This window comes from Hyla sarda, chromosome 1 (assembly GCF_029499605.1).
Source record: "Hyla sarda isolate aHylSar1 chromosome 1, aHylSar1.hap1, whole genome shotgun sequence".
In the NCBI taxonomy this organism is placed as follows: domain Eukaryota; kingdom Metazoa; phylum Chordata; class Amphibia; order Anura; family Hylidae; genus Hyla; species Hyla sarda.
The window spans coordinates 318,768,759-318,781,606 of NC_079189.1; the positions used below are offsets into that span (position 1 = coordinate 318,768,759).

At 43.0% G+C, this 12,848-nt stretch overlaps 1 protein-coding gene across 19 annotated transcripts in view; it reads left to right on the forward strand.

Annotated features, from left to right (window-relative positions):
• SHOC1 (shortage in chiasmata 1) overlaps positions 1-12,848 on the forward strand; it is a 262,135-nt gene that overhangs the window by 85,495 nt on the left and 163,792 nt on the right. For all 19 annotated transcript variants that reach the window (XM_056518636.1, XM_056518635.1, XM_056518660.1 and 16 more), the window contains one exon: positions 3,068-3,149. In XM_056518636.1, the coding sequence (XP_056374611.1) occupies positions 3,068-3,149 (82 nt within the window). The remainder of the gene's footprint in view (positions 1-3,067; positions 3,150-12,848) is intronic.

Consider the following 12,848-nt stretch of genomic DNA (forward strand, 5'->3'; position numbering starts at 1 on the left):
TAAGGAGCTATAGGGAAGAAGTCTTCCCTATAAGGACCTTACAGAGAGGGCAGTGTGGAGGGAGGAAGCTGCCAGCAACAGTGATCTCTTAACATTTTCCATTTTCCAACCATAGATTTTAGACGGAAAAATTCAGACCCCAAAACAGATACCATACAGAATCAAAAAGCAGATCCCCAGATTTATGCTCAAAAACAGACCCCATAATTTAAACTCCAAAGTATGCCACCACAGTTTGCGCCACAAAACAGACATGAGATTCCACAATTTAGACCCTACACCAGACACTTTAGATCTCGGATCAGATCTATGACCAGATCTTATAACTTAGACCCCAGACCAGAGCTTTTAATTACCCCTTAAACATAGAGACACTTCCAAAAACATTTGTGACTGTTGCAAACTATGCAGCATCCATCAGCAAGGCTCTTTTTACACTGCATCTCACAGTGCTCATCTGTGAGTAGCATTCACCATAGATGGGGTACAATGTTAAAAACATTAAGAGGGGAATAATAAATACTGATGGAATTGTGAGTGAATTGTGTTTACACAATTTAATTGAAAAGTTTTTATCAGTGAAATATTATTTTCCAAAAAATCTAACTTGTTCACAAAAGAGGTGTGGTCTTATGCATAAAAAAAAGTTTAAGATCATAAACAAACATATTTCAGAGTTTTTTTGAGCATATTTTGGCGCATGTTTCATAGTTAACATCAAGAAAACCTTGCACAATATGTTGCACAGCAAAGTATTTTTACTACAGATTCTGGCACACAGCAGACATGATGGATTTCAGTGAACAATCCACAGAAATTCACTACAGTGAATAAATCAGTTTCAAAGAAGCAGATTCCTCATATTTGAACAGATAAAACAAAGTTTTAATTTTCAGTGAATTGTGAAAAGATGACATCATTTAGTTTCTACAATACACTTTTCACACTTTTTATTATGTATTCCCCTCATAGTTATATCCACATATATATCCCCTCATTATTAAAATGGTGAGTGTTTAGAGCCTATGGATCAATTTTACTTTTCAAAAGGTTTTTATTAAGGTTTTTGAATAAACATTTAAATGCAAAACATGGTCAATAGTGCAATGGACATAAAGCAGTCAATATGCAGGATGAAAAATAGAGGTAGCCATTGGGCAAAGATCAGAGTCCCAGAGAAATTGTTATTAAGCAACCATGGGACCACTCTGGGTCTGGAGATTACATTGTCTAAAGATAACAGGAAAGAGTTAGGATACCTCTACGTCTGGTGAAGGCAAAGGGTCATGGGCAAAGGTCCACTATTGCCACATAACAAAGATACTTTGCAACACTCACATTTCTGAAGACAGGAACCCCCGGTGGATGTGGATCCACTGGACCTGTGTGGCAGATCACTCGGACCATACCAGGGAGCGGAGTCTAAGGTGCCACTGGTTTTCACCAGAGACCGCCGCAAAGCAGGATGGACTCTCTGCTGCAGGCGGCACCCCTGGCACAGCTCGACCACACAGGCGGCTGAGGAGATGCGAGGCACAGGAGGGATAAGGTAACTCATAGTCTGGATAGCAGAAGGTCAAGGCAGGCGGCACAGTAGTATAGTCAAAGCGAAGCAGGAGTTCAGTAGGCAGGCAGCAGAGGAGCAAGGTCAAGTCACAAGAGCAATCTGATACACAACAAGGCAATACAGAGCAATGCTTTCTCAAAGGCACAAGGCAACAAAGATTCGGCAGGGAACTGAGGAGGGTGGAGGAATTTATAAATGAGCCACAGGTGGATTACATTAATGAGTGTACTGGCCCTTTAAATCTTAAATCCTTTTGGATAGGGGATAAGATGTCTAGGGGCAGAGTAACCCTTTAAGGCAGTGACAGGTGAGGAAAGAGGTAAGACCTAAGAGGAAGTGCTTAAATACTCCATCCATGGCTGCCAGGTGGCATCAACGGCCTTTTGCGAATCTTATAGAATGCTTGTCAGCTTATTGATGGGCACAATCCAATTTAATTTTGGATTTAACCAGCTGGAGAGGAATAGATGGAGCCTTCCAGCTCTTGGCAATTGCAATTTTGGCAGCCAGAAAGATGAGGTAGATAAGCTTCCGCTTCCCCCTCTAGAGATATCAGGTATCAAGGCGTTCAGTAAGGCTTATATCTGGCATTTCCATAAATGAACTTCTGTAACAGTCATGTGATGTACACGGATCCAGAAATGCTTGACTTGCAGGAATTCCCACCAGATATTGAACATAGTGTCTCTCTGTTTACATTTACGGAAACACAGAGGAGATGCTGAGGGAAACATCTTGGGATCATTATTTAGATCTGTTTGAGGTATGCACTGGTAGCTTTCCAGGACATATTTAAAATTGTAGTATAAAAGGAGCCTGGATGCTTTTGTGAGCACTGATCACGTCAAATGTACATGTGCTGTAAATGTTTGACCAAATACATTTAATAGAAAAAGACATAGGGGGGGGGGATTTATCATTGGTTTTACCCTGGTTTTGTGGTGTTCATTTGTCTCACAGTTTGTCTCAGTTGCTGTTTTGAGACTTTTTATTGCGACTTTTGCTTTAGAAGGTTTTTCTAAAAGAACATACCATGTCATGATTTCAGTTGGTATCATGCAGTGGTAAGGAATTTATCATATGCGACTTTTCAGTTTGTCGCATCTTTGGTCGCAACTGCGCTTAATTGGGCGCAAATCTAAACCGGCCCTGACTTGGCTTACAAAACTGTTGACAGCATTATTAAAAAGTTGCACATTTTGTTGCACAGGATAAAAAGTTGCACAAAAAGCCGCAGAGGAATCACTATACAAAGCGGTGTCCTGGAGTAAGAAATGTGATCAGCACCAGATTTATCACTTGCCTGCACTATGTAATAAATCTGGTGCAGATACACAGTTTCCACTACATTAATTAATAGGCTAAAAAGAGGTTAACCTACACCACTCTTGATGAATCCCCCCCTAATGCCCTTATTATTTGCTGAGAATCAGAGATATTTGATATAAAAGAAACAACAAACTTTTATGTATTATCATGCCCTGTACTTTTGTTTTGTAGAATGAACACATCAATAGAGAAAAACTTAGAGCCAAATATGTTCTTGGAAGAATTCCACATGCTTCCTCAAAGTACAGAAGAGGTACAGAGTACTACAGTCGAGCAGTCCCAAGAAAACATTGCTGGATTTATGTAACATGTACAATATCTAAAATGACAAGGAATGAGATGAACAGCTTCAAATAAGATAAACATCTGTACACTTACCTTATTTATCAGCGTAAGCCGCTGCAGTTCAATGATTTAAAGTGGGCGCTTTAAATCAATGAACTGCAGTGGCTTTTGCAGGTCCAAAGACCTGCCATCACTGCCCGATTCTCTGCCCCTGCCTGTCCTGGGGTCCAGAGACCGCCGCCGCCACTGCCCCCATTGCCTCCCCCATCCCCGGTTTTATAATTACCTGTTCCCGGGGTAGGGTCCAGGCTGCTTCCGACTCCGGCGTCTACTGCGTCGTTGCTATGCGCTGCGCAATGACGAGTGACGTCTTCAATGCGTCGTCACCGTCAGTGGCCCGGCGCACAGTGACAGTTAAGGACGCCTTCCGAGCCAGAAGCAGCGTGGACCCGACCCCGGGAACAGGTAATTATAAAACCGGGGATGGGGGAGGTAATGGGGCAGTGGCGGCTGCAGTCTCTGTATAGCCGGGGGAAGAGAAGCGGAGGCAGCAGGACTGTAGACCCCAGTAAAGGCAGGGGGAGAGAAGCGGGCAGTGATGGCCTCTCTCCCCCTGCCTTTCCTGGGGGCTTCTGCGGGGTCAGAAACAGTTTATCAGGGTATACTCATACACACACACACACACACGCACCCTCATTTTACCAAGGATATTTGGGTAAAAAACTTTTTTTTACCCAAAATCCTTGGAAAAATTAGGGTGCGTGTTATAGGCCGGTGTGTGGTATACCCCGATAAATACGGGTACTTTCTTATAAATTCTTACTGCCAGCAAGCCTTAAAAAGTTCTCTATGCCTAGTTATCACAAAAGTTTTGAACATCTATACACAGACATATGTCTTACTTATTGTCAGTAACTGTAAGATAGCCAAACAGTTCTCAGAACCAAATAAAGGAATTTGTCAACATTTAGGAATAGGCAATCTGTCTCACCGTACGCTGTCAATATTCATGTTTTCTTCCACAGTTTTAATAAAAAATAATATTTAGTGGAAGAAAAAGGAATCAATTTAAAGAGAACCTGTCTGCTTTTCCAATGTCTATTTTAGAAAACTACAAATGCTGGAGACTCTTTTCTAAGAAATCTACATGGTGCCATTTTATCATTCCTTCCTTCATTCACACTATGTAATTTCTGAGCAAAGAAACTTCGCTCAGAAATTATGATCCAATAGCCTCCTATTGTTTTCAGCGGATGTTTGCTGCCCCAAGCAGACTGCTGAATTCCTGAGGTGGAAAATTGCACAGGTGAAATTCAGTGGAACTCCGCCAAAAGAATGATCTTGTTCATTTTTTGATGGAATCCGTGTGGATATACATTGACGTCTCTAGAGATACTGGAAACAACTGACATGTCTAGCGGGCAGTCAGGACCTGCAGCAGACAGAATTTCCACCTGGAATTTTCCTTATTGGGAACCCAGCCTGAATGTGTGATTAAATTGGAAACTGGACATCACTAATTCCCTTGTAAGAACGGTGTTAAAAGTGCACTAGGGGGACAGCACTGCCAGGATTCAAGTCCCTTTTAAGTGTACCTGTCAGATCCCACAAAAAATAATAATATGTTCCTCAGAACCTAATCCTGACCATGTACATCTATTTTTTATTTTTCTCACCTATATTTATTATTAAAAAAAAAAATAACTCTTTTCACTAGCTCACAGTGTTAGAAATCCTCTCAGGAGAAGTAGGCGCGTCCCTCCCTTGTGGTGATGGGAGGTGATTGATGTGTCTGCTCATGCAGCCTTGTCCATTACTCATGGACAAGCTGATACTGCAGCAGGACTGGTTAGTGTCTTAGCAGGTATGGGGACACCTAGTGGTGGTATTTTTAGGTGCAGTTTTCTTTATTAACCCTTTAACGACGTTGGACATAAATGTACGTCCTGGTGAGCTGGTACTTAACGCACCAGGATGTACATTTACGTCCTATGCATAACCACGAGCACCGGAGCGATGCTCGGGTCATGCGCGGCAGGTCCCGGCTGCTGATAGCAGCCAGGGACCCGCCGGTAAAGGTAGACATCTGCAATTGCGCGGATGTCTGCCATTAACCCCTCAGATGCCGTGATCAATACAGATCACAGCATCTGCAGCATCGCGGTCATTAAAATGGATGATCAGATCTCCCACAGCACTGCCGCGGCTATCCGATCATCCAGAACGGCAGACGGAGGTCCCCTCACCTGCCTCCGCTGCCTTCCACGGGTCTTCTGCTCTGGTCTGCGATCGAGCATACCAGAGCAGAAGAGGACCGATAATACTGATCAGTGCTATGTCCTATATAAAAGTTTAAAAAAAAAATGTGAAAAACCTCCTCCCCCAATGAAAACGTAAATTGTCCCATTTTCCCTATTTCACCCCCAAAAAGTGTAAAAAAAAAAAATTTTATATACATATTTGGTATCACCGCATGTGTAAATATCCAAAAAATTTAAATAAAATGTTAATGATACCGTACGGTGAAAGGCGTGAATGTAAAAAAAAAAGTCCAAAATAGCTGCTTTTTTATAACATTTTATTCCAAACAAAATTAATAAAAAATGTATTAAAAGTTTTATATAAGCAAATATGGTATCAATAAAAAGTTCACAATATGCGTTTTATTTATTTATTTATTTACTTATTACCATATTTTTTTCTTAGTGTGCTGGGGATTTTTCTAATGCTGACTATGTTATGACAGTCTAGCCACCCGGGTATGCCCCATGAGAGGCCGTTGTACAATAATACTGCACTGTTTGTATGCATTAGACGTTACTATACGTATACTCATATGACAAGCAGGTCACTCATGGGTTAATCAGCCATCTTTTTCTACTTAATTAGATCTTACCTGGCCGCACCTTCCTTTCTTTCTGATTACCTTCCTTATGCCACGTCACATCCTGTTTGACGGAGGCGGGGAGTTTTTTCCACGGTGGGACCCGACCATATGCCAGTGGGTATTTAACCCCTTAAGGACCAGGCCATTTTATACCTTAAGGACCGGAGCGTTTTTTGCAATTCTGACCACTGTCACTTTAAACATTAATAACTCTGGAATGCTTTTAGTTATCATTCTGATTCCGAGATTGTTTTTTCGTGACATATTCTACTTTAACTTAGTGGTAAAATTTTATGGTAACTTGCATCCTTTCTTGGTGAAAAATCCCCAAATTTGATGAAAAAAATGAAAATTTTGCATTTTTCTAACTTTGAAGCTCTCTGCTTGTAAGGAAAATGGATATTCAAAATATATTTTTTTGGGGTTCACATATACAATATGTCTACTTTATGTTTGCATCATAAAATTTATGAGTTTTTACTTTTGGAAGACACCATAGGGCTTCAAAGTTCAGTAGCAATTTGGAAATTTTTCACAAAATTTTCAAACTCACTATTTTTCAGGGACCAGTTCAGTTTTGAAGTGGATTTGAAGGGTCTTCATATTAGAAATACCCCATAAAAGACCCCATTATAAAAACTACACCCCCTAAAGTATTCAAAAAAACATTCAGTAAGTGTATTAACCCTTTAGGTGTTTCACAGGAATAGCAGCAAAGTGAAGGAGAAAATTCAAAATCTTCATTTTTTACACTCGCATGTTCTTGTAGACCCAATTTTTGAATTTTTGCAAGGGATAAAAAGGAAAAAATTTTTACTTATATTTGAAACCCAATTTCTCTCGAGTAAGCACATACCTAATATGTCTATGTTAATTGTTCGGCGGGCGCAGTAGAGGGCTCAGAAGGGAAGGAGCGACAAATGGTTTTTGGGGGGCATGCCGCATTTAGGAAGCCCCTTTGGTGCCAGGACATCAAAAAAAAAACACATGGCATACCATTTTGGAAACTAGACCCCTCAGGGAACGTAACAAGGGGTAAAGTGAACCTTAATACCCTACAGGTGATTCACGACTTTTGCATATGTAAAAAAAATATATATTTTTTTTACCTAAAATGCTTGGTTTCCCAAAAATTTTACATTTTTAAAAAGGGTAATAGCAGAAAATACCCCCCAAAATTTGAAGCCCAATTTCTCCCGATACAGAAAACACCTCGCATGGGGGTGAAAAGTGCTCTGCTGGTGCACTACAGGTCTCAGAAGAGAAGGAGTCACATTTGGCTTTTTGAAAGCAAATTTTGCTCTGGGGGCATGCCGCATTTAGGAAGCCCCTATGGTGCCAGAACAGCAAAAAAAAACCACATGGCATACCATTTTGGAAACTAGACCCCTCGGGGAACGTAACAAGGGGTAATGTGAACCTTAATACCCTACAGGTGTTTCACGACTTTTGCATATGTAAAAAAATATATATTTTTTTTTACCTAAAATGCTTGGTTTCCCAAAATTTTTACAATTTTAAAAAGGGTAATAGCAGAAAATACCCCCCAAAATTTGAAGCCCAATTTCTCCCGATTCAGAAAACACCCCATATGGGTGTGAAAAGTGCTCTGCTGGCGCACTACAGGTCTCAGAAGAGAAGGAGTCACATTTGGCTTTTTGAAAGCGAATTTTGCTCTGGGGGCATGCCGCATTTAGGAAGCCCCTATGGTGCCAGGACAGCAAAAAAAAAACACATGGCATACTATTTTGGAAACTAGACCCCTCGGGGAACGTAACAAGGGGTAATTTGAACCTTAATACCCTACAGGTGTTTCACGACTTTTGCATATGTAAAAAAATATATATTTTTTTTACCTAAAATGCTTGTTTTCCCAAAAATTTTACATTTTTTAAAAGGGTAATAGCAGAAAATACCCCCCAAAATTTGAAGCCCAATTTCTCCCGAGTACGGCGATACCCCATATGTGGCCCTAAACTGTTGCCTTGAAATACGACAGGGCTCCAAAGTGAGAGCGCCATGCGCATTTGAGGCCTAAATTAGGGACTTGCATAGGGGTGGACATAGGGGTATTCTACGCCAGTGATTCCCAAACAGGGTGCCTCCAGCTGTTGTAAAACTCCCAGCATGCCTGGACAGTCAACGGCTATCTGGCAATACTGGGAGTAGTTGTTTTGCAACAGCTGGAGGCTCCGTTTTGGAAACAGTGGCGTACCAGACGTTTTTCATTTTTATTGGGGAGGGGGGTTGTATAGGGGTATGTGTATATGTAGTGTTTTTTACTTTTTATTTTATTTTGTGTTAGTGTAGTGTAGTGTTTTTAGGGTACAGTCGCACGGGCGGGGGGTTCACAGTAGTTTCTCGCTGGCAGTTTGAGCTACGGCAGAAAATTTGACGCAGCTCAAACTTGCAGCCGGATACTTACTGTAATCCTCCGCCCATGTGAGTGTACCCTGTACGTTCACATTGGGGGGGGGGAACATCCAGCTGTTGCAAAACTACAACTCCCAGCATGTACGGTCTATCAGTGCATGCTGGGAGTTGTAGTTTTGCAACCGCTGGAGGCTCCGTTCTGGAAACAGTGGCGTACCAGACGTTTTTCATTTTTATTGGGGAGGGGAGGGGACTGTGTAGGGGTATGTGTATATGTAGTGTTTTTTACTTTTTATTTTATTGTGTGTTAGTGTAGTGTTTTCAGGGTACAGTCGCACGGGCGGGGGGTTCACAGTAGTTTCTCGCTGGCAGTTTGAGCTGCGGCAGAAATTTTGCCGTACCTCAAACTTGCAGCCGGATACTAACTGTAATCCTCCGCCCGTGTGAGTGTACCCTGTACGTTCACATTGGGGGGGGGAACATCCAGCTGTTGCAAAACTACAACTCCCAGCATGTACGGTTTATCAGTGCATGCTGGGAGTTGTAGTTTTGCAACAGCTGGAGGCACACTGGTTGTGAAACACCGAGTTTGGTAACAAACTCAGTGTTTTGCAACCAGTGTGCCTTCAGCTGTTGCAAAAGCTACAACCCCCAGCATGTACGGACAGCGGAAGGGCATGCTGGGTGTTGTAGTTATGCAACAGATGGAGGCATACTACTTTGGCTGGGGATGCTGGGGATTGTAGTTATGCAACAGCTGGAGACACACTGGTTTACTACTTAACTCAGTGTGCCTTCAGCTGTTGCAAAACTACAACTCTCAGCAGTCACCGACAGCCAACGGGCATGCTGGGAGTTGTAGTTATGCAACCACCAGATGCACCACTACAACTCCCAGCATGCACTTTAGCTGATTGTGCAAGCTGGGAGTTGTAGTTACACAACAGCTGAAGGTACACTTTTCCATAGAAAGAATGTGCCTCCAGCTGTTGCAAAACTACAAGTCCCAGCATGCCCATAAGGGCATGCTGGGAGTTGTGGTGGTCTGCCTCCTGCTGTTGCATAACTACAGCTCCCAGCATGCCCTTTTTGCATGCTGGGAGCTGTTGCTAAGCAACAGCAGGAGGCTGTCACTCACCTCCAATGATCCAGCAGCACAGGTCAGTCCCTCGTCGTCTCCGCCGCCGCCGCTGCTCCTGGGGCCCCGATCCCAACAGGGACGCCGGGGATCGGGGTCCCCAGCACCGGGGGTCGTCTTCCCGCACCCGCTCACGTCCTCCGGAAGAGGGGCGGAGCGGGTTGCGGGAGTGACACCCGCAGCAGGCGCCCTGATTGGTCGGCCGGTAATCCGGCCGACGAATCAGGGCGATCGTGAGGTGGCACCAGTGCCACCTCACCCCTGCTGGCTCTGGCTGTTCGTGGCCGTCTCTGACGGCCCCGATCAGCCAATAATTCCGGGTCACCGGGTCACTGGAGACCCGATTGACCCGGAATCCGCCGCAGATCGCTGGACTGAATTGTCCAGCGATCTGCGGCCATCGCCGACATGGGGGGTCATAATGACCCCCCTGGGCGATATGCCCCGATGCCTGCTGAACGATTTCAGCAGGCATCGGGGACCGGCTCCGCTCCAGATGGTTGCGGGGGGCCGGTAAAACACATGACGTTCTCATACGTCATGTGTCCTTAAGGACTCGGAAATGGAGACGTATGAGAACGTCATGTGTCCTTAAGGGGTTAAACCCCCGTGTGACAAGGTACCAACGCCATGACTAAGAGCAACTGCTCGAAACGCGTCGGCGTTTCACCCCCCTTTTGTTTTTAAGTGACATGTCACTTGCCACCTTGTGGCGATTTTCCATGTTTTAATTAGTTGCCATTAAAGGTTAAGTTTTACTGGATACTTCCACCCAGGAGCTGGACCCTCTTCACTTCTTTTTATCAATAAAAAGTACAGATCACAGCGCAAAAAATTTGCCCTCATACCGCCGCTTATAGGGAAAAATGAAAAAGTTATAGGTCTTCAAAATAGTTTGCGATTTTTTTAACCCCTTAAAGGAGTACTCCGGTGCACACTTTTTTCATTGTATCCCGTCCGGGCTGCAAAATAAAATAAAACACACTTTATCTTACCTGCCAACGAGCCCCCGGAGCTCCGGTACACTCCGGTACAGGTGTTCGGTCCCCGGGCTGTATTCTTCTTACTTCCTGTTAGCCCGGCACGTCACACGGAGCTTCAGCCTATCACTGGCCGAGGCGGGACATCGCTGCGGCCAGTGATAGGCTGAAGCTCCGTGTGACGTGACGGGCTAAAAGGAAGTAAGAAGGATACAGCCCGGGGACCGAACACCTGTACCGGAGCTCCGGGGGCTCGTTGACAGGTAAGATGAAATGTGTTTTCTTTTATTTTGCAGCCCGGACGGGATACAATGAAAAAAGTGTGCACCGGAGTACTCCTTTAAGGACCCAGCCTAAATATACCTTAAGGACCAGGCCATTTTTTGCACATCTGACCACTGTCACTTTAAGCATTAATAACTCTGGGATGCTTTTACCTTTCATTCTGATTCCGAGATTGTTTTTTCGTGACATATTCTAGTTTATTTTAGTGGTAAAATTTTGTTGATACTTGCATCATTTCCAAAATTTGATGAAAAAATTGAAAATTTTGAATTTTTTTTACTTTAAATCTCTCTGCTTATAAGGAAAATGGATATTCCAAATAAATTGTATATTGATTCACATATACAATATGTCTACTTTATGTTTCCATCATAAAGTTGACATGTTTTTACTTTTGGAAGACATCAGAGGGCTTCAAATTCAGCAGCAATTTTCCAATTTTTCACAAAATTTTCAAAATCTGAATTTTTCAGGGACCACTTCAGATTTGAAGTGAAGTTCAAGGGCTTTCTTATAAAAAATAACCCATAAATGACCCCATTATAAAAACTGCACCCCTCAAAGTATTCAAAATGACATTCAGAAAGTTTTTTTAACCCTTTAGGTGTTTCACAGGAATAGCAGCAAAGTGAAGGAGAAAATTCAAAATCTTCATTTTTTACACTCACATGTTCTTGTAGACTGAGTTTTTGAATCCACCAAAATTTGTAACCCAATTTCTCCCGAGTAAGGAAATACCTCATATGTGAATGTCAAGTGTTCGGCGGGCGCAGTAGAGGGCTCAGAAGAGAAGGAGCGACAATAGGATTTTGGAGAGTGAATTTTGCTGAAATGGTTTTTGGGGGGCATGTCACATTTAGGAAGCCCCTATGGTGCCAGAACAGCAGAACCCCCACATGGCATACCATTTTGGAAACTACACCCCTCAAGGCACGTAACAAGGGGTCCAGTGAGCCTTAACACCCCACCGGTGTTTGACGACTTTTTGTTAAAGTCGGATGTGTAAATGAAAAAAAAAAACAATTTCACTTAAGTGCAGTTTTTTCCCCAAATGTATCATTTTTACAAAGGGTAATGGGAGGAAATGCCCCCCAAAATTTGTAACCCCATGTTAGGACGTAAAATGCTCTGTGAGCGAACTACAATGCTCAGAAGAGAAGGAGTCACATTTAGCTTTTGGAAAGCAAATTTTGCTTGGGGGGCATGCCGCATTTAGGAAGCATCTAGGGTGCCAGAACAGCAAAAAAAAAAAAACACATGGTATACCCTTTTGGAAACTACACCCCTCAAGGAACGTAACAAGGGGTACAGTGAGTCTTAACACCTCACAGGTATTTCACGACTTTTTGTGAAAGTTGGATGTGTAAATGAAAAAATATTATTTTTTCACTAAAATGCTGTGTTTTCCCCAAATTTTACATTTTTACAAGGGGTAATAGGAGAAAATGTCCACCAAAATTTGTTACCCCATTTCTTCTGAGTATGGAAATACCCCATGTTTGGATGTCAAGTGCTCTGCTGGCACAATACAATGCTCAGAAGAGGAGGAGCGCCATTGAGCTTTTTGAAAGAGAATTTGTTTGGAATGGAAGTCGGGGGGCATGTGCGTCTACAAAGCACCCTGTGGTGCCAGAACAGTCGACCCCCGCACATGTGACCCCATTTTGGAAACTACACCCCTCACAGAATTTAATAAGTGGTGCAGTGAGCATTTACACCCCACTGGCGTTTGACAGATCTTTGGAACAGTGGGCTGTGCAAATGAAAAATGTAATTTTTCATTTTCACGGATCACTGTTCCAAAAATCTGTCAGACACCTGTGGGGCGTAAATGCTCACTGTACCCCTTATTACATTACGTGAGGGATGTAGTTTCCAAAATGGGGTCACATGTGGGGGGGTCCATTGTTCTGGCACTATGGGGGCTTTGTAAACACGTGGTCTTCAATTCCGGACAAGTTTTCTCTTCAAAATCCCAATGGCGCTCCCTCTCTTCTGAGCATT